At 58.7% G+C, this 25858-nt stretch overlaps 8 protein-coding genes across 8 annotated transcripts; 4 read left to right on the top strand and 4 right to left on the bottom strand.

Annotated features, from left to right (window-relative positions):
* The first annotated feature begins 4 nt into the window (after positions 1-4).
* BO70DRAFT_314853 (putative NADH-ubiquinone oxidoreductase 64 kDa subunit) lies at positions 5-2673 on the top strand. Its single transcript, XM_025540290.1, has 5 exons — positions 5-973; positions 1041-1381; positions 1430-1580; positions 1693-2424; positions 2568-2673. The coding sequence occupies exons 1-5, from the start codon at positions 169-171 to the stop codon at positions 2582-2584; spliced, it is 2046 nt and encodes a 681-aa protein (XP_025399450.1). The 5' UTR covers positions 5-168; the 3' UTR covers positions 2585-2673.
* Positions 2674-3020: 347 nt separating this feature from the next.
* BO70DRAFT_362093 (uncharacterized protein) lies at positions 3021-3466 on the bottom strand. Its single transcript, XM_025543205.1, has one exon. It carries the CDS (start codon positions 3391-3393, stop codon positions 3178-3180), a length of 216 nt encoding a protein of 71 aa, XP_025399449.1. The 5' UTR covers positions 3394-3466; the 3' UTR covers positions 3021-3177.
* BO70DRAFT_362091 (uncharacterized protein) lies at positions 3207-4868 on the bottom strand. The gene is made up of 3 exons (XM_025543204.1): positions 4598-4868; positions 4226-4421; positions 3207-4021 (listed from the first exon to the last, which is right to left on the bottom strand). Exons 1-3 carry the CDS (start codon positions 4672-4674, stop codon positions 3482-3484), a joined length of 813 nt encoding a protein of 270 aa, XP_025399448.1. The 5' UTR covers positions 4675-4868; the 3' UTR covers positions 3207-3481.
* A 222-nt stretch (positions 4869-5090) lies between these two features.
* BO70DRAFT_362090 (uridine kinase family protein) lies at positions 5091-7020 on the top strand. The gene is made up of 8 exons (XM_025543203.1): positions 5091-5363; positions 5440-5567; positions 5626-5770; positions 5816-5858; positions 5912-6025; positions 6070-6111; positions 6155-6386; positions 6436-7020. The coding sequence occupies exons 1-8, from the start codon at positions 5190-5192 to the stop codon at positions 6917-6919; spliced, it is 1362 nt and encodes a 453-aa protein (XP_025399447.1). The 5' UTR covers positions 5091-5189; the 3' UTR covers positions 6920-7020.
* Positions 7021-7227: 207 nt separating this feature from the next.
* On the top strand, positions 7228-9679 carry BO70DRAFT_314844 (pre-rRNA-processing protein ESF1). The gene is made up of 2 exons (XM_025540289.1): positions 7228-7366; positions 7483-9679. Exons 1-2 carry the CDS (start codon positions 7306-7308, stop codon positions 9618-9620), a joined length of 2199 nt encoding a protein of 732 aa, XP_025399446.1. The 5' UTR covers positions 7228-7305; the 3' UTR covers positions 9621-9679.
* Positions 9680-10243: 564 nt separating this feature from the next.
* Positions 10244-14247, top strand: BO70DRAFT_336528 (uncharacterized protein). Its single transcript, XM_025541110.1, has one exon. The coding sequence runs from the start codon at positions 10504-10506 to the stop codon at positions 13990-13992; it is 3489 nt and encodes a 1162-aa protein (XP_025399445.1). The 5' UTR covers positions 10244-10503; the 3' UTR covers positions 13993-14247.
* Positions 14248-14508: 261 nt separating this feature from the next.
* On the bottom strand, positions 14509-17631 carry BO70DRAFT_387265 (putative sugar hydrolase; the record flags this gene model as incomplete). The annotated part of the gene is made up of 7 exons (XM_025545903.1): positions 14509-15792; positions 16143-16147; positions 16181-16342; positions 16456-17114; positions 17251-17314; positions 17382-17496; positions 17599-17631. The coding sequence occupies 7 exons, from the start codon at positions 17629-17631 to the stop codon at positions 14509-14511; spliced, it is 2322 nt and encodes a 773-aa protein (XP_025399444.1).
* Positions 17632-17734: 103 nt separating this feature from the next.
* Positions 17735-23918, bottom strand: iml1 (GTPase-activating protein IML1; the record flags this gene model as incomplete). The annotated part of the gene is made up of 2 exons (XM_025545902.1): positions 17735-17766; positions 18500-23918. The coding sequence occupies 2 exons, from the start codon at positions 23916-23918 to the stop codon at positions 17735-17737; spliced, it is 5451 nt and encodes a 1816-aa protein (XP_025399443.1).
* Positions 23919-25858: the final 1940 nt, after the last annotated feature.

The following is a 25858-nucleotide window of genomic DNA, read 5'->3' as shown; positions in this document are numbered from 1 at the left end:
TATCCTCGTCTCGTTTCTCTTGCAAGCTCCAGCTCACTCTCGCTACCTTCCTGCTGCTTTCCTCGACCTTCTCTTCTTCCCCTGTGCCATTGACCTCTCGCGTGGCTGATTGTCTCGGGCCTGGCCCATCGCGGTGACCGCTCCTTTCCTGCCAGCTCGCTACACGCCATGAGCGCGGTGCTGCTCCGGAGTCGTCCGGACCCTCACGCCCTGAAAAGAATCGGTCTTGTATCACGTCGATTCCAGTCGTCGAGGCCCCCCGCCGCAGCCGGACTCGCGGCGTCTCGTTCCCGGCTCCCAGCAACCCAATGTCTGGCCTCGCGTGCCTTCTTCAACCCCCGGTTCTCAGCCCGGCACAACTCCACCGCAACCGAACCTGACACCCTGCCAAAACCCTCCTCCCTTCGCAATGCCCTCTTCAAGTCCTTCGCGTACTGCGGGTTCTTCATCGTGGCGAGCGGCGCCGCCGTCGTGGCCTTCTTCGTCTACGATGCCACGACGTACCGCGAGAGCTCTAGCGCCGCGGACATCCCGGTTTCGGAACTGGCGCTTAACCCCCGCCGCGGCGGGCCCAAGAACCTCCCCATCGCGGAGTTCTTGATCGACGATAATGATTCGGAGGGTAAGCAGCTGCAGAAGGACAAGCCGCGCCTGGTGATCCTGGGCACGGGCTGGGGGAGCATCGCCCTACTCAAACAGCTCAACCCCGGCGATTACCACGTCACCGTGGTGTCCCCAACCAACTACTTCCTGTTCACGCCCATGCTGCCGTCTGCTACAGTGGGCACGCTGGGGCTGAAGTCCCTGGTCGAGCCGGTCCGTCGCATCATCCAACGGGTCAATGGACATTTCCTCAAGGCCGAGGCCCAAGACGTCGAGTTCTCCGAGAAGCTGGTCGAAGTGTCCCAAATAGACGACAATGGCAAGGAGCAGCGATTCTACCTGCCTTATGATAAGCTGGTCGTTGGTGTCGGTACGTGTCGCCCTGGTCCCCGTCCATCGGCGAGTGTGCGTGTAACTTGCTAACTCTCCGATCCTAGGCTGTGTAACAAACCCCCACGGCGTCAAGGGCCTCGAGAACTGCCACTTCCTGAAGTCGATCGACGATGCGCGCCAGATCAAGAACAAGGTGCTGGATAATATGGAACTGGCCTGTCTGCCCACCACCAGCGACGAGGAGCGCAAGCGTCTGCTGTCGTTCGTTGTCTGCGGTGGAGGCCCGACGGGCGTGGAGTTCGCCGCGGAGCTGTTCGATCTGCTCAACGAGGACCTCCTGCACTCCTTCCCCAAGATCCTGCGCAATGAGATCTCCGTCCATATCATCCAGAGCCGCAGTCATATCCTGAACACTTACGACGAGGCGCTGTCTCGCTATGCGGAGGTTGGCGCCCTTCCCTCGTTTACCACACCTCCATGCTGACATCTCTAGTCCCGCTTCGCTCGAGACCATGTCGACGTGTGCACGAACGCCCGCGTCGCCGAAGTCCGCGGCGACAAGGTCCTCTTCACGCAAGAGGAGGACGGCAAGCGCGTGCTGAAGGAGATCCCCATGGGCTTCTGTCTGTGGTCTACTGGCGTTGGTACGTGCTCCTCCGCTCATATCACCACATATAGACCTATCCCCTTCCCCTCCCCTCCCTTCTTTCCTGCAAACATCACATCCAACAACCCTGCCTAACCCACGCCTCCCAGCCCGCGCCGCCCTCTGCAACCGCCTCTCCGCTAAACTGGAGTCTCAAAACAACAAACACGCCCTCGAAACCGACTCGCACCTACGCCTCATCGGCGCGCCGCTCGGCGACGTCTACGCGATCGGCGACTGCTCAACGGTGCAAAACAACCTGGCCGACAACATCGTGTCCTTCCTGCGCACCATCGCATGGGAAAAGGGCAAGGACCCCGAAAAACTGCACCTGACCTTCCGCGAGTGGAAAGACATCGCCAGCCGCATCAAGAAACGCTTCCCGCAGGCATCCAACCACCTCCGCCGCGCCGACAAGCTCTTCGAACAATACGACATCGACCACTCCGGCACCCTCGAATTTGGAGAACTCTCCGAACTCCTCCACCAGATCGACACGAAACTCACCTCCCTCCCCGCCACTGCCCAGCGCGCCAACCAGCAGGGCGAGTACCTCGGCCGCAAGCTCACCAAGATCGCGGCCGCGCTGCCCGGCATGCAGGCCAACCAGATCGATTACGGGGATCTGGACGAGGCCGTCTACAAGGCCTTCAAGTATAAGCATCTCGGCAGCTTGGCGTATATCAGCAACGCCGCCATCTTTGATTTCGGCGGCCTGAATTTCAGTGGTGGCGTCTTGGCCATGTATCTCTGGCGCAGTGTTTATTTTGCCGAGAGTGTCAGTTTTAGGACCAGGTGTATGTTGGCCATGGATTGGGCCAAGAGGGCTCTTTTTGGGAGAGGTGAGTTTTTTTTTCCCCTTCTCTTCTTCCCCCCCCCCTTCCTTCTTCTTCTTCCCACACTTTCAGGGGAATTTGGTCTGTAACTCTGGACATGCCGTTTACTATACTATACTAACCACGTCTGTCTGTCTATCTATGTCTAGATCTCATGAGCTTCTAAGCCTACTTACTCCCCCCTCCCCTCCCTCCCCTCTTTTCTTCACCGCTCGATACTCCTCCGTACGATACGATAATATAGATGAAATACAGTGTTATTTTACGTCATTGTGTATTGTGTATTGATATGATATGATATGATATGATATGATATGACATGATATGAGATGATATGATATGATGTGCTCTGGTGTGGTATCATCACTGAATATACTTGTCCGCTGCGGCATGATAGAATAGTATACTATACCAGTATATATATAGTATACTTATATATTTGTAATGCAGACTCCGGCTAGTTCATTGGTGATTGGTTGGTTGGCTGCTTGCTTGTTATGGAGCTACTAGTACATCATAGTAAGCTTTTCCCTTCTGGCTTGCTTTTTCCTGGCTACCTACGATTGGTGGTTGTCTTTTTTCGTTTTCTGCCAGTTTTCTGTTGCGTTCATTGTGGGTGAGTTTGTGGTTGGGTGAGTTATCTGGATGGATGGATGGATGGATGGGGTTACGATAGACAGTGAAAATTGGATTGAATAGTGCATAGCTCGTTATTATGTAGGCCATGCCATGCAATGTAACCCATATATAGTAGAACTTCTACATCATGGATAGGAGGAAATGGACGTGATCGATCTGATACGTAATGGTATGCAGATACTCGTAGCTCCCACCAAAAGCGGTAAAGACGAGTGGAAGTGGGCAGGACGAAAAATTCTGTTCATAGGTGGATATTAAGCGAGATATTACAGCGACCAAGCGCCATGCCAGCGCCAGTGCCAGTGCCACTACCGGTGTATTCCTTCCCAACTCCATGCTCGAGAAAAAAAAAAGAATTCCAGTCGTACTCCGTACTAGCACATTAAAGCCGGATCCCAGATCGAGGCATTGTTGTGTGATGATGTTAAGAGATCATGGGGTCAATATCCCCGTTATTGGTCATTACAGTGTCGTTAGAAGAGGCGGGCAGATGAGCGGCCAAGGTCGAGGCTAAGATGGGATGATTACTGGTGCTGGGGGTGGAATTGTTGTCTGTGAGCCCGAGGTCCAGCTTCTCGGGGATGTCCTTCTTAGCCTCCCGGGCCTTCTGCTCGGCCCAGGCGCGCAGCTTAACGAGGTTGCGAAGACGGGCCTCCTTGTGAGTGCCCTGGTTCAGCAGGATGGCCTCGTTGACGCGGTTGGCAATTTCTTTACGGAGGTCCGGGTGGAGTAAGGGGGCAAGGGACGGGGAGAGGTTGTCGGCCGGGAAGATCAACAGCGCGAGCGTCCTCTCCAGGTCTTCTAGGAACTGAGGGTTCGTGGGCGCCCGGGGGGCCATTTGCAGGGTTGCAAACTCGAGGACCGGGCCGATGTCTCCATCGGGGACCGAGGTGCAGGCGCGGATCAACTCCACTAGTTGCAGACGCAGCAGGGCGAAGTGCAGAGGAGGATTTTCATCCAGGATCTAAGAACGTCAGTCAGCAGGGTGCTTATGAGAGAGACGTGATGGCAAGACAGTGGGGTAAAGAATGCAGATCATAATGATTTTTGGTGTGATGATGTTTATCAGCAAACCCCCGAAGGAGTGTTCTGAGTGGTGCATGATACTTGTTTAATCATAGCAAGGGAGGGGTGGTGGTGCGGGGAGGGGGGTGTTGGGAAGAATTACCTGAGGGTTGAGCTCGTTGATCTTCTCGATCGCCACTTGTATATTCCCAGAGTGGATCGCAGTGCGGATCTCAACTCGTTCCTGAATCGACTCGAAGTCTGCTCGGGGTTGGATGTTGGCCTCGACCGCGAACTTCATCGCGGCCGCGGGGTAGCCGTTGGTGATGAGGTAGTCCATGACCAAGTAGTTGATATCACTTTGACAACAGTCAGCAGCTGCGACAGCAGACATGGATGAAGCCAAGAGCAGAAAGCAAAGCAAATTCAGATACCAAGTTAATATGTTCTCCTCAGGGTGTTCAGAGAGATTCCCAACTTGAATTCAAGATACATCATGCAATGCGACCGGAAAGAAAAAGAGGGGTAAACTCACGTCTTGGATGGCTTGACCTCCTCGACCTTCCGTTCGAACTGATGCCATACCGGCGTTGACGAGGAAGAGGGGGACATCTGTTTCCGTTAAAACCGAGCAACCACGCACGCACGGCATGTGAGGATGCATACGAAATTAGCAGTGGAGGACATGGTGAGAGCAAGTGGTTGCGAAGTAGATCGCGATCTGCAACATCAAGAGATCTGGGACTGAGCAACAGGCCGTCTGTGAAGATGGAAAACTTCGCAGACGGGAGCCATGGGGGGAAGCTCGAGAGGGGGGTGAGGAGGGAAGAAGAAGAGGAGGGAAGGAAGCGGAAGAGAAGAAGAAGAAGAAGAAGAAAAAGTCACGTTCCGCCGCTAAGCCTAAAGCCGCAAGCGAAGGTCACGGACCGCGGCTAGCCGCAAGCAGGCAAGCGGCGATCAACGGGCGGTCCTGTTTGGGTATCTCTGCCCGTGCCTATCCAGATTATTATCATCCCAGTCATTATTTCTGCTCGTCTTGCTTGTCTCGACCCGGTCAACTCCTGTCGAGTCGAGTCAGGTCGAGTCAGCTCGAGCCAGCTCGAGCCCCCTCGCGTCGAGTCGCAAGCATGCAGTCCATCTCCCCCGTATACTCGTCGGCCACCACCGACCGCCGCTACTCCCCGCCATGGGCGGACTTGAGTATCATCGGTATCGCTGGCAGCTCCGGCTCCGGCAAGACCTCCGTGGCCATGGAGATCGTCAAGTCGCTGAATCTGCCCTGGGTCGTGATTCTTGTAATGGTATCTGATCGCCCCCATAAACCATAGCCCATAGCCTACTCTTAAAATCCGAAACGGCTCTAACGGCGGTGTGCAGGATTCATTCTACAAGAGCTTGTCGCCCGAGGAGCACGCCAGAGCCCATGCCAACCAGTATGATTTCGACTGTCCGGACTCGCTGGACTTTGACGTGCTGGTGCAGACCCTGCGCGATCTTAAGCAGGGGTACCTTGGCTCCCTCCGTAATTCGTTGCGGGTATGTATGAGGCTAACGACCGGATAGAAAGAAAGCAGACATCCCAGTCTACTCCTTTGCGGAGCACCAGCGTCAATCCCAGACCACCACCCTGTATTCCCCGCGAGTGCTGATCCTGGAGGGCATTCTCGCGCTGCATGACCCCCGGATCATGGAGCTGTTGGACGTGAAGGTAGGTGTCACCCCATATTTCCATGACTGGATCTAATCTTGGTAGATCTTTGTTGAAGCGGACATGGATGTCTGTCTCGGACGCAGAAGTGAGTCCCCGGTTTGCGTGCCATCTAGAAATTCTCTAATCAGAGGAAGCTAGTCATGCGCGATGTCCGCGAGAGAGGACGAGACGTCGAAGGGATTGTCAAGCAGTGGTTCACCTTCGTGAAGCCCTCGTACAAGCAGTACGTTGAGCCCCAGCGGGGGGTATCAGGTAGGATTGCGCTGTGACGTTTCAATATTTGTCTGACGATCTAGACATCATCATTCCCCGTGGAATCGAGAACCGCACAGCCATCGGTAAGACCCTCTCTTTTTGATTGCTTCGCAGCTAACAGTTCAGACATGGTCGTGCAACACATCCAGCGCAAGCTCGATGATAAATCAGAGAAGCACAGCGCGGAGCTCAACCGGCTGGGGCTGATCGCCTCGGAGGAGAAGCTGAGCCCGCATGTGATCATGATGCCCCAGACGACCCAGTTTATCGGCATGAACACGATCCTGCAGGACCCTGCGACGGAACAGGTCGACTTTGTGTTCTACTTGGACCGCCTGGCCGCCCTGCTGATAGAGAAGTAAGACTCGTGCCAACCACGCGAATCCAAGACTCACTGACAACCCCAGGGCCTTGGACGTCACCTCCTACGTACCCAAAGACGTGGACACGCCCCAGAAGACCAGCTACAACGGGCTGAACCAGGCGGGCATTGTATCTGCGGTAGCGATCCTGCGAGGCGGATCCTGCCTGGAGACGGCGCTGAAGCGGACCATTCCCGACTGCATCACGGGCCGGGTGCTCATCCAGACCAACGAGCGCAACGAAGAGCCCGAGCTGCACTACCTGAAGCTGCCGCCCGGCATTGAGGACCACGAGAACATCCTGCTCCTGGACCCGCAGATGTCGAGCGGAGGCGCCGCGCTGATGGCGGTGCGCGTCCTGATCGACCACGGGGTGCGCGAGGACAAGATCGTGTTTGTGACCTGCGCGGCCGGCAAGATCGGGCTGAAGCGACTGACCACGGTGTACCCGGCCCTGAAGGTGATCGTGGGACGGATCGAGGAGGAGCGCGAGCCGCGGTGGATCGAGAAGAGATACTTTGGCTGTTAGCATGGGCTGGAGATGTACGACTGCAATGATTGACTGCTTCGTTTTGGCGATAGATGTATATTGACCTGAACATGTGCATGACTATAAAAGCAATAGCAAATACCATACATATATTTCACATTTGTATAATAGTAGTAGCAGTAGCAACAACAGTAGAGTAGTAGTAGTAGTAGTAGTAGTAGTAGTAGTAGTAGTAGTAGTAGTAGTAGTAAGACCGCGGAGACGCACAGACCAACTCCGTCCGCCGAAGAATCTTTGGTTCCGCCCGCCAGAAAATTATCCAGCGACTCTCCCAATCCCATCCACATCTTCTTTCTCCACGACCCTCTCAAACACAATCCTCCCAATACCACCCCTCCCCTCCTCTACAGATACACTACACCATCATGCCCGACCAAAAAAAGAAAAGCAAGACCCGCGGCGGCGGCGAGTCCGCCCCGGTGATTAGTACGTTCATCTATCCATCCACCCCAATCTCGCTGAGTCTCCCCATTCCCCCAATTTCCCATGCAAAACCTCACATTCAGCTTGGAGTCAATCTAACAATGCATTCCTACGAACAGCCGACCCCCGCTTCGCCAACATCCAAACGGACCCGCGGTACCGCCTCCCCAGCAAACGGCAAACGCACGTGAAGCTCGATAAGCGATTCGCGCACATGCTGCACGACAAGGACTTCTCGCGGAACGCCGCAGTCGATCGGTACGGTCGGAAACTCGCGCGGGATGATACCAAGAAGCAGCTGGAGCGGTTCTACCAGCTGGAAGACGAGAACGAGAACGGCGATGATGATGATGATGTCGATGCCGATGCCGATGCTGCTGGCGTTGATGCCGACGAGGGACTGGAGGATGCTAGTGTTGCCGATGATGATGAGGTCCTCCGCGAACTGCGCAAGGCGGAGTCGTATGATCCTGCCCGTGACGGGGGGTTTTCGGAGTCGTCGTCTGAGGAGGAGAGTTCGGATGAGGATGATGAGGAGGAGGAGGATGAGGATGACGAAGAGGAGTTTGAAGGGTTCGGCGAGGAGCTGGAGTATCCCGATAAGCAGCGGGCGGAGGTGCCGACGGGGGAGGTGACGGACCGGATTGCGGTGGTGAATCTCGACTGGGATAATATCCGGGCGGAGGATTTGATGGCGGTGTTTTCGAGCTTTGCGCCGACTGGGGGGAGAGTGTTGCGGGTGTCGGTGTTCCCCAGTGAGTTTGGCCGGGAGAGGATGGAGAAGGAGGAGGTGGAGGGGCCGCCGAGGGAGATTTTTGCGGCCGCGAAGAAGGAAGACTCTGATGACGAGGAGGTGGATTCGGACGAGGAGGAGGAGAAGATCCGCAAGTCGATTCTCAAGGAGGATAAGGGCGAGGAGTTCAACTCAACGAAGCTACGCAAGTATCAGCTCGAGCGTCTGCGGTACTTCTATGCCATCCTGACCTTCTCGTCGCGGGAGGTCGCCAAGCATGTCTACGATCTGGTCGATGGCGCCGAGTATCTGTCCAGTGCCAACTTCTTCGACCTGCGCTTTGTGCCCGAGGACACCGACTTCTCGGACGATGTGCCCCGCGACGAGTGCAAGCGCATCCCCGACGGGTACCAGCCGAATGAGTTTGTCACGGACGCCCTGCAGCACAGCAAGGTCAAGTTGACCTGGGATATGGACGACAAGTCGCGCAAGGACGCCCAGGCGCGGGCGTTCCGCGGCAGCCGCAAGGATATCGACGAGAACGACCTGAAGGCGTATCTGGCGAGTGACAGCTCCGAGGACGAGGATGAGGGCGGCGTGGAGATCGTGGATACTACGAAAGGGGATGGCGCGGGCACCAAGGTCTCCAAGAAGGAGGACGAGAGACAGCGTCTGCGCGCGCTGCTGGGGCTGAGCGCCGAGCCTACGCCGTCGTCCAAGCCCGAAGGACCCGTCGGCGACATGGAGGTTACGTTTACGTCTGGTCTGGCGGGCGGGCCCAACCGCGACAGCATCTTCGAGAACGAGCCGGAGAAGGACGAGACTACGATCGAGAAGTACGTGCGCAAGGAGCGCGAGCGCAAGAAGCGCAGAAAGGAGAAGCTCAAGGCCGGCAAGGGTGGCGAGACTGTCGCCGAGGCCGAGGCCGAGGCTGTGCCTGCGGCGGAGGGGAAGCCAGAGGAGGACCTGGGCTTCAACGACCCGTTCTTCGACGACATGGACGGCAAGGCGGCAGCGACGGCGCGGCGCAAGGAGGAGAAGCGCAAGAAGCGCGAGGAGCGAGCGGCGGAGGAGGCGGCGGAGGCGGCCAAGCGGGCAGAGCTGGAGCTGCTGATGATGGACGACGACCGCGCGGGCGTCAAGCACTTCGACATGAACGAGATCGAGCGGGCGGAGAAGCAGGCGCGCAAGAAGGGCAAGGGCAAGGGCAAGGGCAAGGGCAAGCAGCTGGCGGCCCCCGTGGACAACTTCGAGATGGAGGTGGCCGACCCGCGTTTCGCCTCACTGTACGAGAGCCACGAGTTCGCGATCGATCCGACCAACCCGCGGTTCAAGGCGACGTCGGGCATGAAGAAGCTGCTGGAGGAGGGCCGGAAGCGACGGAGGGACCGCGACGAGCCGGCGGAGGAGGCACCGCGGGGCGAGCAGCAGACGAAGAAGAAGCAGAAGAAGGGCAAGGATTCGGGGTCGGAGGATCTGAAACGGCTGGTGGATAAGGTGAAGCGCAAGACGCAGCAGCAGTAGAGAGGAAAAAAGTGCATATACCAAGGTACCAGGGTTACTGGATCGAGCGTGTCATATTCAATATTCATGGTTTGTTTTTATTTTTTTCCCTTCTTCTTCTTCTACTGTCGTATTCCGTCGCCTGTCAGATGTCGGACAGACGTCCGACGTCCGAGTGGTGGACTGGTAGAGTGTCTGAGGCGCTACATGCAAACGACAGGTCTGCACTGATCCACCCACGGCCCCTGTTGAATGTATAGTTCCGTCATGGGGCATCCGACTGGTGCAGATTCCCGCCCGACGGCCTTGGGTGGGCGTCATGAGGTGCAGGGCGACCGAAGCGGCCGTCTGCAGGGAATGTGATGCAGTAAGCGGAGTGGACTGTATTGTTGTAGTACATAACTAAGTAGTTGGATGTAGTTGGATGTAGTTGGTGGGTTGTACGTTAAGTTGTAGGGATTCGAGTTGCAGCAGAATGAGGCTGAGATCAGGTGCCGGTGGTCTTCACCGCCCTTTCGGCAACTGGATTGTTACGAACAATCCCCCTCATCCCTCATCCCTCATCCTCTCTTCTTCTTCTTCTTCTTCTTCTTCTTCTTCCTTCCCCATTCACTCTCCCCTCTACTTTCTGGTCCTCCCCCCCACCCCAACTGACTCGCTCACCAACACCATTCACTCATTACCACCACCCCCCCTACCCCCGACTAAATTGTTGCAGCCTCCCTCCAAGTGGCGTTGTCCCTGGAACCACCTTCTCTCACCACCCTTGATGGCTTGATCATGGCCCTCTCTCGGCACGCTTGAACGATGGGAACCGCAGCCCAGTCTAGGATTCCTGTCTGACTGTGTTTCCTGATCCCTTGCTAAACTCTTCTCTTCCCAACCCCGGCGTCCGATCCTCACCATGTTGGGCCGACTACTGAGCACCGCCGCCGCGACGTTGAACCCGACCACGTACAACACCAAGACGGCGCACCAGCTGGAGTCGGTGACGGAGGAAGAACACACCTCGGGCCTGCTGTTCCCCGATGTGAACCTGCTGCGCTCCAACACGCACGCGTATCCCCTGCATTCCACGTTCAATTCCCCCAATGCGTCCACCGCCGGGGCCTACGACGATCGCGGGGGCGTGGAGCTGGACCCGATGAAGGACTTTCGTGTGATCATCGCGCAGAATTCCCTGGGAGACCGCGACGCCTGTGTGCTACTGGATACTCGTGCCACGCAGGATCCGACCTCGCACGGACTGGGACTGGGGCTGGGACTGGAGCCGCAGGTGTACGAGAACCCGAGTGCACGGCATGCCCGCACGGTGTCGACGCTCACCCGGGGCCCGCGACGGGGCTACCTGTCGCAGTCGTCGGCTGCGGAGCCAAGCCCGTTGGCCCTCGCCGCCGAGCGCCGCTCCCCTCCGATGTCCTCCGGCGCTTTCATGAGGGCCCGTGGCCGCAGCTCCACTCTGTCGCCCGCCGGCAGCGTCCACGAGCCCGGCCAGCGCCACTCCACCGACTCCAATGACTCCGGCCTGCTGAACTGCATCTTTGGCAGCAGTGCCTTCAGCTACCGCGGCTCGTCCACTAAGATGCATATCATCTCCGCTGATGACGAACCCGCCAAGAACCCTCCTACCTCGCCCGCCTCTCGCAATTCGCTCTCCCGGGCGTACACGACGGGAAGCTCGTCGGCCTTCACCAGCTCCAATCGCGACTCCAAGCCTCCCGCCAAGGTCACCATCCTGCTGACTCGCATGTTCAGCGTTCATCTACCCGAGGGAGGCGACTCTTCGCCGGATCCCGACTTGTCCTCTTCCGTGTACCAGGAGTCGCTCCCCACCGGATTTCCCTTCCCCGATGTCACCAAGCGTCGTAAGATTAAGGAGAAGAAGACCCCCATGTACGCCGTGGCGATCACGATCCAGATTCCGCTGCTCTCCCGGGGCGGGCGGCCTGTGTCACGATTTGCGCCGGGCCCCGACTCGCCCAAACCCGGCATGTCCTGCTCCCTGGACTCGGACTATCGCATGCGCGGGGGGTTTCTGGATGACAGCCTGTCCTTGGCGTCGCCGCCGGCGAGTTTGGATGAGCGGATCGACCTTTTAGTGGACCACTGGGATGTCATCAACCGCACCCTGTCACACCTGGAGCGACTCTCCCGGAAGGAGATTCTGTTTCTGCTGAAAAAGGTGGACTCGGCCGGGATGCATCCCAAACCGGCCAAACCTGCGAACATGCAGCGAACCAACCAGACCTTTGTTCACCTTCCCGCGAATATCCTGGCCGTCAACTCGCGCCTGAAGGACGAAGCCATCCGCAGCAGCCGTCGCATCAGCACGGCGCTGCAGATGCCGTTTGTCGTGACCGGGCAGAGCCGCTGGGGGGTGTGGCGCGACGAGGGTCGCTCGATTATTCGCAACATCGGCGACAAGGAGCACAGCTTTTTCTTTCTGGTCCTCATCACCGCGTTCCTGGGCAACCATACCGAGTGGCTGAATGGGCTGGGTCCGGAGTGGTACCGACGGCGGCACTATCTGCAGCAGAAGGCGCAGCAGGACGTCGACCCCATCATCGCCCACCGCACGGTCATCATCTCGCCGGATAAGATGACGGCCCGTCGACTGATCTTCTTGCTCTCGGCCTTCCTCCCGCCAAAGCAGCGCTTCGAGCCTCTGCCGTCGCCGATCCGACCGGGCACGTCTGCATCTACACGAGCCGTCTCGCAGAGCCCGCCGAATGTGCCCGTCCTCCGACAGGAGTCTCTTCGGCGCGCCATCGAGCGTCGGTCTCGCGCGCAGCGGTTGAACCTCAGTGACCGGGAACAGCACCAGCGGTCGATCAGCGTGTCGTCGTGCGATACGGCGCATCGCTCGGCTGACGACGGCGAGCCCTTGATGCCGCCTGAGTTTCCCACGGCCCGCCGCGGCTCCGACGCGCGGTCTATCCGGGCGCTGGGCGTTCCGGTGAACGCGCCGATGAACGCCAAAGAGATGCGCGCGCGAAATACCAGTGCGGCGACCACGTCGACGACCACGCCGGGCAGCACGGTGCCGGTGCCGCACTTTGCCTCGCAGCGCTCCGAGCGGGAGGTGGTGGCGGACGGGGACAGCCTCGCGTCGGAGAATCTGCTGCGCAATCTGCAGCGGAGCGAACACAGCAGCGGTCCGGGCAAGTGGGGGATCTTTTCTGGTCTGTGGAGTCGACCAGGCGAGCCAGAACCGCGCAGGCGGTCTGTTTCAGCCTATACGAACCCCCCGCGACGCCCTCCTACGCTGAGCCAGATGGTCAAAGAGGTGGCGCTCAGTCCGACGGACGAGCACGAAGCCACGAGCGGTAACATTTCGATTCCCCAACCCCAGAGCCACGACCGCCAGGACTCTGCCGATCCCACGCGCGAGACGTCCTTGAAGCTGTCTGTCCGAGGCGATGACGGGATCGTGGACGTGGACCTTCCACTTCCCGGGTTCGTCTCGCTATCCTCATCGGGGGATTCTACGCTCGCGTCACCGAAGAAAACACGGACGTCAGTCACGAGCGTGGACGCAGTGGCATCAACACACAGCAGCACATCGGGCTTTCCGTCCGCGCCACGAGAGAACGACGGACCGAACATGAATGTAGCCGGCTGGTTGAAGACCTTCCACGACGACTTTCTCCTGCAAGCCGTCCGGCCCTACACCGGACTCGAGGCCGACATCCGCCGCGCCATGCAAGCGGAGCCCATCTCCAGCCAAGCGGTGTGTCTGGACGCCGACGGCTCGGGACGATGGGTCGACGTCGCGACAACGCTTGTCGCAGACGCCCGCACCTTCACCGTCAAGCGGCTGCGGCTGCGGCGCAAAATCGGGAACGCGTCCTGGCGAAAACGCTCACCATCTGTCTCCCCCCAGCCCGACACGCCCCGACACGCCCCGACATCGACGTCCCAGATCACCAGCTTCTTCTCGCAGGCGACGGGCGCGACAGCCGCCACGGCGGCCACCACGTCCAGCAGATCCTCTGACTCGGAGTACACCCCCAACGAGGTCGAGGAGCGGCTCGTCGAGGAACACGTCATGGATCTTGACAGCACGCTCGTCGATGCGCTGGAGCGCGTGCTGGCGCAGAGCGGGCCGTCATCGATGGCGCATTCGAGGGCCCCGTCGCCGCGGAGGCGCGAGGATAAGGAGAGGGATAAGGATAAGGATAGGGAGAGGGAGAGGGAGAGGGAGAGGGAGAGGGACGAGCGGGTGGAGGTGCCGCGCACGGAGTGTCGCAAGCTGGTGCTGAGTGCGTTGGAGGAGGTCGTGCGCAGTGTCACGGCGGATCATTGTCGGGAGGATGGCGAAGGGCGGCGCGAGGAGAATGCGTTGCGCGAGGGCATCCGGAGGTGGTTGCTTGATGTGGAGGAGGCGTGGTAGTATGGCGTGTATGCTGTTGGTGCAGGGATGATAGGATGCTGCGGGTACAGACCGACAGGCTGGACAGTGCACAGCGGTTCAACTTTCTCTGGTTCTGGTTCCTTCATCAGGGCCGGTGGTGGAGGGGAGGCTGAGTGGAGGTTTTTTTGCTTTACGTCGTGATACCCAATGAGTATTTCTTCTGGACATGAACAGGATCGTAGCAAGGATACAGATATAGGATATTGACCCTACCATTCCGGCATCTGTCTCGGTGCCACATACACACACACCTTATCTCACCGTCTCTATTCCTGATGTCGCCTATCCCGAACAACAAGGATCCATCCAATATCATATCGCCATGGCCCAAGACTGCACAATGCAGACCCCTAGCCATCCAACCCACTAAAGCCACAGCATTACATTCAATAAGCCTGAAATTTCTGCATCTCCAACATCTCCCCCCGGAACCGAAACCGAAACCGAAGCGCTCCAACTGCCACGGTCCCCCATCTATGTAATCTACATGCACATCTAAACATCCCCAACAACAACAACCCTAACCCCGGCCCCTTCCACCAGCTCCCCGTCCCCCTTCTCCCCCCTCCTCACACTCGCCACGACGCCATCCTCCCCATCTCCATTTCCACTGCTAACCGTCACAAGAGCAAGCACGACCCCGGTCCTCGCCGGATCGACCACCTCCAGCTTCACCTCACCCTCGACCGGGCCATTCACCAGCACTTCCAATCCATCCAACGGATCCCCCTCCGGATCGGACAACTTCCAATTCACCAAGGTCAACGACCGCGGCCGGATCAGCAGCGGGAGGGTATCGAAGCCGTGTGTCTCGGTATACCACCTCCCCTCCTCGTAGGACTTGCTGTGATCGAACCAGGAGATCCACTTCCCTTTCTCTTTCTCATCCCCATCCCCCGAAACGGACGTATCAGTAGACCTGGGAACATAAAACCTCACCCACCCCGACTCCTCCAACACCGGAAACACCAACAAATTAGGCCCGAGCAGATACCCGGCATCGACGCCCCAAACGCCCTCATCCGCGGGAAACTCCACCAACAAGGCTCTCATGACGGGCACGCCGGTTCTGGCGCCCTCCAACGCCACGCCGAGCACGTACGGCGTCAACGCAAGCTTCCTCCTCACACACTTTCGCAACACATCCACACAGCTATTCTCCTTCTCTTCATCATCATCATCATATATCCACGGCACGCGGTACGAGCTGCTCCCGTGCAGCCGGGAATGGCTAGACAGGAGCCCGAACTGCACCCACCGCTTATACACGGCGGGGGAGGGCGTGCCCTCGAACCCACCGATGTCACTGCTGTGGAAGATCACCCCGCATAATCCCAAGCTTAGCCCCCCGCGGATGACCTCCGCCAGGGCCGGGAAGGTGCTCTCGCTGTCGCCGGCCCAGTGGATGGGGTATTTCTGGGCGCCGACTGTCGCGCTCCTGCTGAAAAGTAACGAGGATCCTGCTTCTGGGGCCGCGGCCGGGGCCGGGAGGTGCGGCGGGGTTAGTGGGTTGGGGGTGTGTAGGGTGGTGTAGACGAGGCTGTTGAAGAGGTGGGTGTAGTAGTTGTGCATTTTGGTCGGGGAGAGAGGCGAGGTGTGGTAGAGGATGTTTTTGAAGGGGATGCGTTCGCCAAAGTCCGTCTTGAAGGTGTGGATCCCGAGTGACATCAGTCGGTGCAGGTGGCTTTGGAACCACGTGCAGGCGGCCGGGTTGGTGAAGTCGATGATGGCCATGCCGGCTTGCCAGAGGTCCCATTGGAATACTCTTCCGTCGGTACGCTGGGTAGTTTTGATGGTTGGTTGGTTGGTTAGTTGGTTGGTCATTGGATTGGATTGGGGGGGGGGTTAGGGTTAAAACGAAAGCTTTATAGTGAAAAATTATAAGAGGAAAGAAAGGTGCACGGTAGAACACAGAAACAACACAAACACCCAGCCAAAAGAAATATGAGGCAATTAGAGTAAGTAGGAAGTGAGTGTAATGTGTATATATAATAGGTAGGTAGGTAGGTAGGTAGGTAGGTAGTAAAGAATGGAGAATGGAGAGGAAAATACCTTGATAAAATACCCCCCCTCGACCCCCTCGCGAAACAGCGGCGACGCCTGCCCGACATACGGATTCAGCCACACACTGATCCTCAACCCCCGTGCCTTCAGTCGCTGAAGATACGCCCCGCATCCGGGAACATCGCCGGGTCGAACTCGAAGTCGCACCACTGGTACGACTTCATCCAGAAGCTGTCGAAGTGAAAGACACTGAGTGGGATGTCGCGGTCCCGGAAGCCATCTAGGAAGGAGGTCACGGTTTGTTCGGAGTAGTTTGTTGTGAAGCCTACAGACATGAGTCAGATGATCGGACCGAGTGCGTCAGGGTTGTTGATGTTGAAGAAGAAGAAGAAGAAGAAGAAGAAGAAGGAGAAGAAGGAGGAGGAGGAGGGAAAATACTAGTAGTCAACCACAACCCATAACTCCACGCAGGCACCAAACTCGGCCTCCCCGTCAACCTGGTAAACCTATCCAGGATATGCTTCGGGGAGGGCCCAAAAACCACAAAGTACTGCACCTCCTCGCCCTCCAACGACACATTGACCCGGGTGGTGCGTTCCGACTGCAGCTCGAAGCTCACCCGGCCCGGATCATTCACGAACACGCCGTACCCGCCCGAACTCATGTAGAAGGGAATATTCTTGTACGCGAGCTCGGAGGAGGTGCCCCCGTCCTCGTTCCACATGTCCACCGCCTGGCCGTTCTTGATGAACGGGCCGAAGCGCTCGCCCAGTCCGTAGAGTTTCTCGTGCGGTTGCAGGTCCAGACCGAAGTGCATGTAGCCGGCGCGCTCCATGAACATGCCGTCGCTGTAGAGGGAGGCGGGCGTGGTTTGGTCGCTGACGTAGCCGATCGAGCGGAAGGTGTGGCTGGTGAGGGCGTGCGGGGTGGGACTGTGTGGGCTGGTGTAGGTGAAGGTGAGGTCGTTGGGAGAGGTGTTGATGGTTAGGGTTAGGGGGCCGCTGGTGTAGGCGAGCGAGGTCGCCGAGGGGGTGATTTCCACGTGGCCGGTGGAGGTGGTCAGGGGGAAGTGCGGGCCTTGGGAGAGGCCGCCGGCCCTGGGATGGAGATTGGGGTTAATATTATGTATGGGATGTGATGGAGTTGAAATGCAGGGCAGAGAGTATTGGGAATGAGATGGGCTGGGTATGGTATATATACTGGGGCACGGGTTGAGGGTTGACGATTCCATACCAATGCACAAACTTGACCCCCACCACCCCCTCCAACGGGGACGTGACCTCCGCCGAAATCGTCGCTGTCAGTAGGATCAGATCGACGAAAAGAGGAACAGTAGTAATGCCCATCGCGATACTCATACTAACCAGAATTCAGCGTATCGCCCCTCCCCCGCTGCAGTTTATTCAGCAGCAGATCGACTTTCTCGTCTTTGATGGTGTATCGCTCGACGTTGCTCATCCAGTCGATGCGGATGCCTTCCTGTTTTTTTGCTTTCCATTAGTTCATCGATTCATGTGTATATCAATAGATGGATGGATGAGGGTTTAGAAGGCCCTTGGAGGGGAGGGGAGGGAGACAGACGCGCAACCGCCACATTCCCTCGGTGAACTTCATCTTGGCTTAGCTTCTCTCACTCAGACGCCTGCTTCGATAGACGATGTATAGTAGAGGGAGAGAGAGAGAGAGAGAGAGAGAGAGAGAGAGGAACAACTAAATGTCAAAACCGCGTCAGTCCACCACTGTACTGTACTGCAGATAGTGTGCTATATATCAATATCGAAAGAAAGATCGATGAAGATCAGATCGAGACTGACACGAACAATCCAGACAGAGAAGAGTGGTCACAAGAAAGAAAAGAAGTGGGAGGGGAGAAGTAGATAGATACATAGACAGCAGATCTGATACTAATATACTCCTAACAAACCCACCCCCCGCCCCCATCCAGAACCGTAGCGGGGTCTTCTCCGCATCGGTATTCGGTATTCGGTCCAGACCTGGCCTGGCCTGGCCTACTGACTGACTCCAGCGGGGTAATCCTCCCTCCAAGTAAGTAGTAGGTGGTAGGGACATGGGTATACGTGGGTACATGCATGCATCTATCAAGATTTCCCACCAATCCAGCCAGCCCCCTGGCAGACCAGACTAACCCCCTCACTGGATAAACGGAAAAAGGATAAAAGAGTTTACCCTGGGGAAGGAAATGGATGTTATGGATGGTCTGGTCTGGTCTGTTCTCTGTTCTCTGTTCGCTTAACCTCATACCTGCGATACCTTCTGCCCAACAGGATCACCACCCCTCAAAGCAAGGCATGCATTCATCACATTACGACGTATACAGATACATACATATACACCCAACACAACCACCAAACCACACCACCAGGTGACAGTGATAGCATCCTAACCCAACGGCCTCAACGCCCCACTCCTCGGACTCCTCCCCAACACCCCCCTCCTACCCCCCCGACCCCATCATCCCTACTCCGCGTCCTGGCCCTCGCCTCGATCGTCGGAAATGCGCCGGTATGCGACGCCCGAGACGGCAACCCGGGCGGCACAACATGACTCACCACACTGGCGGGCAACTCCAGCGACGGGATCGACGACTCCATCAACGAGGCGGCGACCGGCTCGACCCTGGTCGAAGTCGGCCGGGCATGCGACTCCAAATAGAACTGCTCCAGGCGCGCCGGATCCCGACAGAACTCGACGAAGCTGGTGAGGATGTGCTCCGGGGCGCGGTAGAGGATTGCCGAGTCGATGCTAGGATGGCTTTGTCCGGAGGCGGATTGGGTGGAGGCGGGGTCGTGGACGGGCACGGGGCGGAGCATAGGGGAGAGGCGCGGGGAGATGCGATCGACACTGACGGGGTCGTAGGTGCCGGCGCGGGCGCGGTACTGCTCGCGCTCGAGACGCTCGTGGCGCGGCATGTCTCGGGCGGCGGTGGTGCGGGTGCTGACGAGGCGGTTGGCCAGGAAGAGGAAGTCGCCGTCGTCGGTGATCTGGGCGAGGAGGCTGCCGGAGCGGTGGATGTACTGCGGGTAGCGGTAATCCGGGATGCCCCAGGAGTACGAGACCTCGACGTCGGCGGGGAAGGCCGAGCGCGCTTCGAAGTCGAGGACGAAGTCGAACTTGCGGAGCAGCGCCTTCTGGTAGTAGTGGCGGTCGGGGATGGCGGGCTGCGTGAAGGAGGCGGCGTTGTACAGGCTGGGGACGGGGCCTTTGGGCGGGCGCAGTTTGAGGGCCACGCGGTAGGGCTTGCGGAAGGGTTGGGTTTCGTCGATGGCGCACGCCTCGGCGATGGGCACTTGCACGAGTTTGAGGCCGAATTTCTCCGCCGTCGAGGCCCACGAGAGCACGGCGTCTTCGATCAGCTTGCTCGTCGTGTTCATCCAGCTCAGCTCGATGTGGAAGCAGTTGTCGGGGTTGTGGAGTCGGTCGTAGTGCAGGTCGATGACCTCGGGCCGGTTGGATCGCTTGCGCGGGTCTACGTCGTATTTCATGGTCTTCGACAGCATGATGGCTGCTTTGTTCTTGGCCTTGGACGGCGTGGGAGGGACCTGCGACGCGGCGTCGTCCATGCTCTCCGAGCGGGAGTGTGTGCCGCTCGGCGAGTCGCGGGGGTTGTCTGGAGCCGGCGTCGAGGGCATGGACTTGTCGGGGCGGATCTGGGGGAACCAGCTCCCGCGCGACTCCGGGCGCGCGGCGCGCAGCTCGCTCGAGATCTGGTAGAAGTAGTTGCCGTCGCGGAAGTTGTGGCGCTTCTCGACGTGCTGGAAGAGGCCGTGCTTCATCAGCTCGTTGCCAAACTCCACCGCCTCCTCGCGGCTGTCGATGTCCCGGAAGTTGTGCAGCAACCACGTCGTGAGCTCGAACCCGATGAAGCAGTTGTAATGCAGCCGCCAGTGCCACCGTCGGTCCATCATGCGCACCCCCTTGTCGCCCTGGATGATCTGCGCCAGCGACGACAGGCTGATGCTGGACCGGCCCAGCAGCTCCGATTCGGGCAGCAGCTGCGCCGGCGAGCTGTCCAGCTCGGGATCCGCGAGCAGGATCCGGTCCAGCTCCGCCGCCACCACCTCGGACGAGTTCCGCGTCTGGTACATGATGTTCAGCGGATTCTGCTCGCGCGTCTTGCCCGACGTCTCGAACAGCTTCTCCTCGGGCGGCACGTACTTGTGGCGCTGCCAGATGTGCGTGAGCTGGTTGATGCCGAGCAGGTGCATCTCCTCTTCGTTGTCTTCGTTGAACGACGAGAGAGCGCGGCGGGTGGTGCTGGTATGCAGGTGCAGGGGGATCAGCACGTAGCGCACCCGCCAGAAATGCAGCTGCTGGGCCGGGCTGAAGAAGTAGTCGCGGTGCCCAGCCACGTAGTTATCGGCGTAGTTCCAGTTGTACTCTTCCATCGTCGAGTCCAGCCGGATATGCTTGACCTCATACTGCGGACTCAGGATCGTGCGCATGGCCGGCGAGTACATCATGAAATCGTTCGTCTTCTGCGACGCCAGCATGGACGCATTCCGGTGCGTGTACCGCGTGACCTCGATCTCCGCGCCATGGATACACACCAGCCGATGGATCGTATTGCCCTTCGACAGGAACACCGTCGCCCCATCTCTCTCCAGACTGTGGGTGTCAAACACGTTCGGCGACTCGAGCGAATACTGCCCCGACACCTCCACAATGTTCTTGCCAATCACGATCTGAAAGCCATGGGACAGCCGCAACGAGATCATCTCGCGGAGAAGCACGCCCCGCGTTTTCGGCGGCTCGATCCCCTCCGCATCCTCGTTGGGAAACACGCGGTACGGCGTCTGGAAGTAGTCCGAGGCCAGCTCGCTCGCGGTGGGGAATTCCTCCGTCGTCAGCGGCAGGATAGCAGGGGACTTCAGACTCTTCCACTTCACCACGGCCACATGCGGAGGCCGCGGGTAGGCGTGCTGCCAGCGGCCGAACCAGCTGGTGTCTCGCAGGACGTCTTTGGGCGTGTTGCACGGATTGATGGACCGGACCCACGGGGCCAGGGCCTTGCTCTGCGGGCTCTTCTGTCCGTCGCGCGAGCCCCCGTTCACCGTCACCCGCGGGTTGGGCCGTCGGACGCGGGTCTCGCGCGCCTCGTCGGTGAAAGGGATCTCCGTGGCCATCGTCGAATACGACTCCGGGACGAGCGGCCGTTCCCCCTGCTCGGGGTCATCGGACGGCAGCTTCTGCGGCACCTTGATGGAGATCGGCATCGACGGCGTGACGGCCGAGCCGTGGGCTTGCTTCTGAGGCGTCGTGGGCGTGGACGACAGATCGATCACCGTCTTCGTCGACGCGGAATCCGACGTGCTCAGCGACTCCACGCTGCGTGAATCCGCCAGCATGCCCGCTACCTTCTTCTGGTTCGACGTCGGCTGCCCGCGCGCATTCTCCACATTGACCTCCGTGCTGGCCTGCGCTCTGGGCGGGGTGGCGCTCAGCCCCCGAAGCGCAAAGCTGATGGTGCGTGAGATCCGCGGCACGCGGATGGCCGAGGGCGCCTTGAGAGCAGGCTTTTTCGGCGACGCCGTGCGCGTCCCGGCCGGGTTCTTCGGTACCGTCAGAGACGTTTCGATGTTGCGGGGGGTGGAGCTGGCCTGGGCACGTTCCGAGTTCGACTCATGCTCTCTCAAGCGGGTGACAGATCGAGCCGACAGCCGGTCGTGGGTATTCGAGACCTGGACTTCAGGCTCGCTGGGCCGTTTCTTCGGTTTCCGGCGCTGACGGCGTTTGGGGAACGGCTGGAACACCGTTTCGTCGTAGTGGTCCATCCACGAGAGAACCGAGTGGGAAGACTTCCGGGACCGTGCCAGCATCGAGTCCTTGGAGCTTGCCAGGTTGTGGAGATACGGCTCCGGCCGGAGACTATCGCTCAGATTTCTAGACGAGTTGTGCTTGAACGGTACGTGGGCAGGGCTTAAGCTGGGCGTTAGCCGCATAGCATGGCTCGTTTTTCTCGACACCCCCTGCCCCTCTAGCAGATACGGGATCGATATATTGGACTGCTCACTTTCCATCACCCCCATCATCTGGATCTCGTACATACGGACGCGCGGCACAAAGGCCTTGGACTGCTTAGTGACGGTGAACGGGATCGGCGCGTTGGGGTCCTTTTTCAGGATACGACGAGCTTCGCGGTACGTCTCCGGGTTCCAGTACGAGATGTCGAGCCAGTGCGGGATGCCATAGTTCCACTCGCTGGACCGCGACCACGGTCTCGAATCCATCCCGGCAAACGAGCCGCCGTGCATCATGGACTTGGGCGACAGATGCGACCCCCGACTGGCCAGGCTCGCAAACGACAGACGCATCTCCGGCGAATAGCCCCCGTCCTGGATGTTCCCGTACGAGGGATTCGGCGACTTCTGCACGGGCTCGCGGTACTTGAAGAGCGGCACCGAGTGCAGCGGCATGGGGCTGAGGCAAACCAAGTCAATGGCAATGCCCCGATTGGTGAGCGCTTCCGTAGTCGAGGCGAGCGACTCGTAGGACACTTCAAACACGCCGCTTCCGGGGGTGATGACAATGATCGAAGTGCCCGTATGGACCATATCCCGATCGATATGATCAAAGGCCAGATGTGACGAGGCCAGATGGATCGCTTCCAGAATATTCCCGCGGAGAGCGGTACTGGGCCGGCCTGCAATGGTCGCCGATTTCGGCTTGGGGGAGACCTTCACGCCATCGATAGTTGGCGTCTTGATGTCGTCCGTGGTCTTGAGGATCGAGACATCCCGCAGAAAGGTTCTAAAGTCCTTCTTCAACTCATCCAGAATCGTCGTCCAATGGCCGCTGGCCATATCATTGACCACGACGCGATAGAAATCCCGCGTGGGCGCGCCATTCGGCGTGAACTCGTTGCGCAGATTCTCCGACCCGAGCGTCGAGGTGCCCAGCGCCGCCGCCTCATACTCCACCCGGGTGAACAGCACAATGGTCACCAAGTGCCGGGCATCCGAGCTCGCCCACCGCTTGAACAGCTCCGGGAGAAAGCCGTTGATGACCCTGCTGAACAGAATATCCCCGGTCCCCTCGGAATCGAAATCCCACATCTCCCGGGACATCTGGATAAACAGGACGTATTTGGCGGATTCGCTGCGAAACACGGGGATGGTCTGCGGCGAGAAGAAGCCCGACAGGACCTTCTTGCCGCGGATGAAGATGTTCTTGACGGTGGCCTTGACGCTGCCCATGAAGACGAGTTTCTGGCCCTTGTAGACGATGCGTTCCGACAGCTCGGACATGACGAGACGCCACATGTCGGAGCGGACGAGGTATTGGTCGCGGAAGGAGATGTCGACGTGGGAGGCGGAGCACTGGGCGCGCTCGACGATGGAGATGTGGACGACGGTGCGGTTCTTGAAGCCGAAGGTGTTGGCGACGCTGCTGGTGACGGACAGCTCGAGGCGGGGGTGGCGGGTCTTGATCTCGTGGGGCAGCGGCTTGACGACGAAGAGACAGCGGCCCTGCAGCGGGGTCTTGAACTTGGACATGGAGTCGGCATGCATGGAGGAGGTCAGGTCGACGTGGCTGTCGCGCAGGGAGCGGGCGCCGAGGTCCGCGTCGGGGGCGAAGCGCGCAGGCAGGATCTCGATGACATCGCCGGGCTGCACGCCGGTGTCGCTGAAGGCGGCCTGGTTGAACAGGATCTCCTCGCGGGAGAAGGTCTCGTCGTGGACCCAGAGGGCGCATTGTCGGCGGTCCAGCCCGACGGACGACAGGCGCGCCGTCGCCTTCCCATCGGGGGTGGCGGAGCGATCGCGGGGAGTGGCCGGATGCTGCGAGGGCACATCCAGGGAGCGCGCAGTCGAGAGAGTGTCGAGGCTGGCGGCGCTCACCTGTCGCAGGTGCGAGCGCTTCATGGGCCCGCGCAAGGACATGATTGCGTTCTACCTGGGGGGGATCATTGTTGGACGGAGGCTCATTGGGGGAGGGGGGGGGGGAATTGAGGGGTGTGGATGTGGATGAGGGATGAGGGATGAGGGATGAGAGATGAGGGATGAGGGATGGCATCATGCCTCATCCCCTTCCCCGCCGTGACACCCCGGCCCGGACGGGCAGGCGGTGGCAGAATGTAGCAGAATGTGGCACGTGAGTTAAATCCCACGTGCCGCTGTGTGCCTGAGGCATACACAATCCTCAGGCAGTAATACATGTGCCTCAGGCACCACACCCCACGGAAGGTCCATCCGGGATCATCCTTGGGTCGATCAGCGCACCCAGGATTCGATTGGCCCAAGGATCGGAGTACATCATCATCATCATCAAATGGCAACATCATTCTTAAGACAGTACGGAGTACTCCGTACACAGAGATCGAATAGATAGTATCAACCCACACCAACCTACGTCCCAACTCCCGCCAAATCCCAGAACGGGACGAACCACTGCCATCGACATCAACACGATGGCAAGTCGACACCCACCCAATCAATCACTTTCCCGTCGAGACCAATCACGGATGAACGGAAGAGATACGTAGTCACCAGCCGAAGCTGCCAATCACATCTGCGTTGGAGGCGGCCACATCCGCCCATTATTGATGGTGGCGTCGTCTAGATACATAGGTAGTCTGTCTCGAGTCCTCGACAGGTCGGACAGAGTGCAGACAGACACCGCTAATCACTCTTTCTATCTAGTTAGAGTTCTAGATAGATGGTCTGCGAATACGCGCACACGCTGCAGTCAGTCAGTCAGTCCATCTACCTCGTAGCACAGCATACTCCTCTCAGCGTACCCCCATCTGTCAAACACGGTGACCGCCCGCTGCGACGGCCAGCAAACTGTGTGTGTGTGTGTGTGTGTGTCTCGGAAAGGAGCCGTTAGCGCCCTCGGGATTTGGTCTGCGTCTGACACCGGGATTCATGGGGAGTGGAAGTGGGCAGTGAGTGGGTGTGTCAAATCCAACGAAATCGACATCGACGCAGCACGGGCCTGGGCCCTAGGGGCTCGCTTCGTACCGGCAAACTTGCATTCCTGTGCACCAGCCGAGTTTTGGGTCTCAAACTCAAGGTTCGGAAGCTTAGACACGGTCAAATTGGCTCAAACTGGCTCTGGCTCAGACTTGGCCGCGGGTCCTCTCATCTCGATCTCAACCCCAACCAAGATCGAATCCGATACGTAGGCAGTATCTACTCCGTAGGTAGATAGCTTACCCGGGCCCCCGTACGTGCGAGCGAGTTTTAGTTTTACTCCGCCCGTGCTCCAGCCTCCGTACATCACCCTATAAATCGCCAACCCGTGCAGGCTGCAGACGCTGCAACAGCAGGGTCCATCCACCCGTGAGGCCCTGCCCCTTCTGTCAGGCTATACCTACACGGTGTAAACAGGAAGGGATTCGCTGCCAGGGCTCTGATTGGGCAGGTCTCACAGACACCGGCAATAATGCTGACTGACCACTTGGACTCCAGGGTTCCACGATCCGCATTCGGTTTGATTATTGCCCCAAACTTCCCCCTTTGGGATCGAAATCCGTCGCCATGTCTCGGTAGGCCTAAAGAGGAAGTGCCTCATCCCCGGCGTCTGCAGATGGTGCGGTCTCCGATCATCCTACGAAATGCTCCTCGCTGGTGCTTATGAGAAATTCTGTAACATGGATCGGACGCCCCGGACCATGGCGAGCGGGGCCACGAACCACGGTTCTAGCTGTAACTGCAAGGCCTTAGGCTTAGACCGCCGCGGCTCCCAGGCCCCAGCAGGGGACGAACGGGTGCTAGATCCAACAGAGTAGTCCATCGAATTCGACGGTCATTAAACTACCGCATGCCGTTGCGACGGATCTGCATACCAGCAAATGACAGATGGGCGTTGGTCCACCCGG

This window comes from Aspergillus heteromorphus, assembly GCF_003184545.1.
Source record: "Aspergillus heteromorphus CBS 117.55 chromosome Unknown BO70scaffold_12, whole genome shotgun sequence".
Lineage (NCBI taxonomy): Eukaryota > Fungi > Ascomycota > Eurotiomycetes > Eurotiales > Aspergillaceae > Aspergillus > Aspergillus heteromorphus.
Note: the sequence above shows the minus strand (reverse complement) of the source record. Positions and strands in the feature narration are given on the sequence as shown.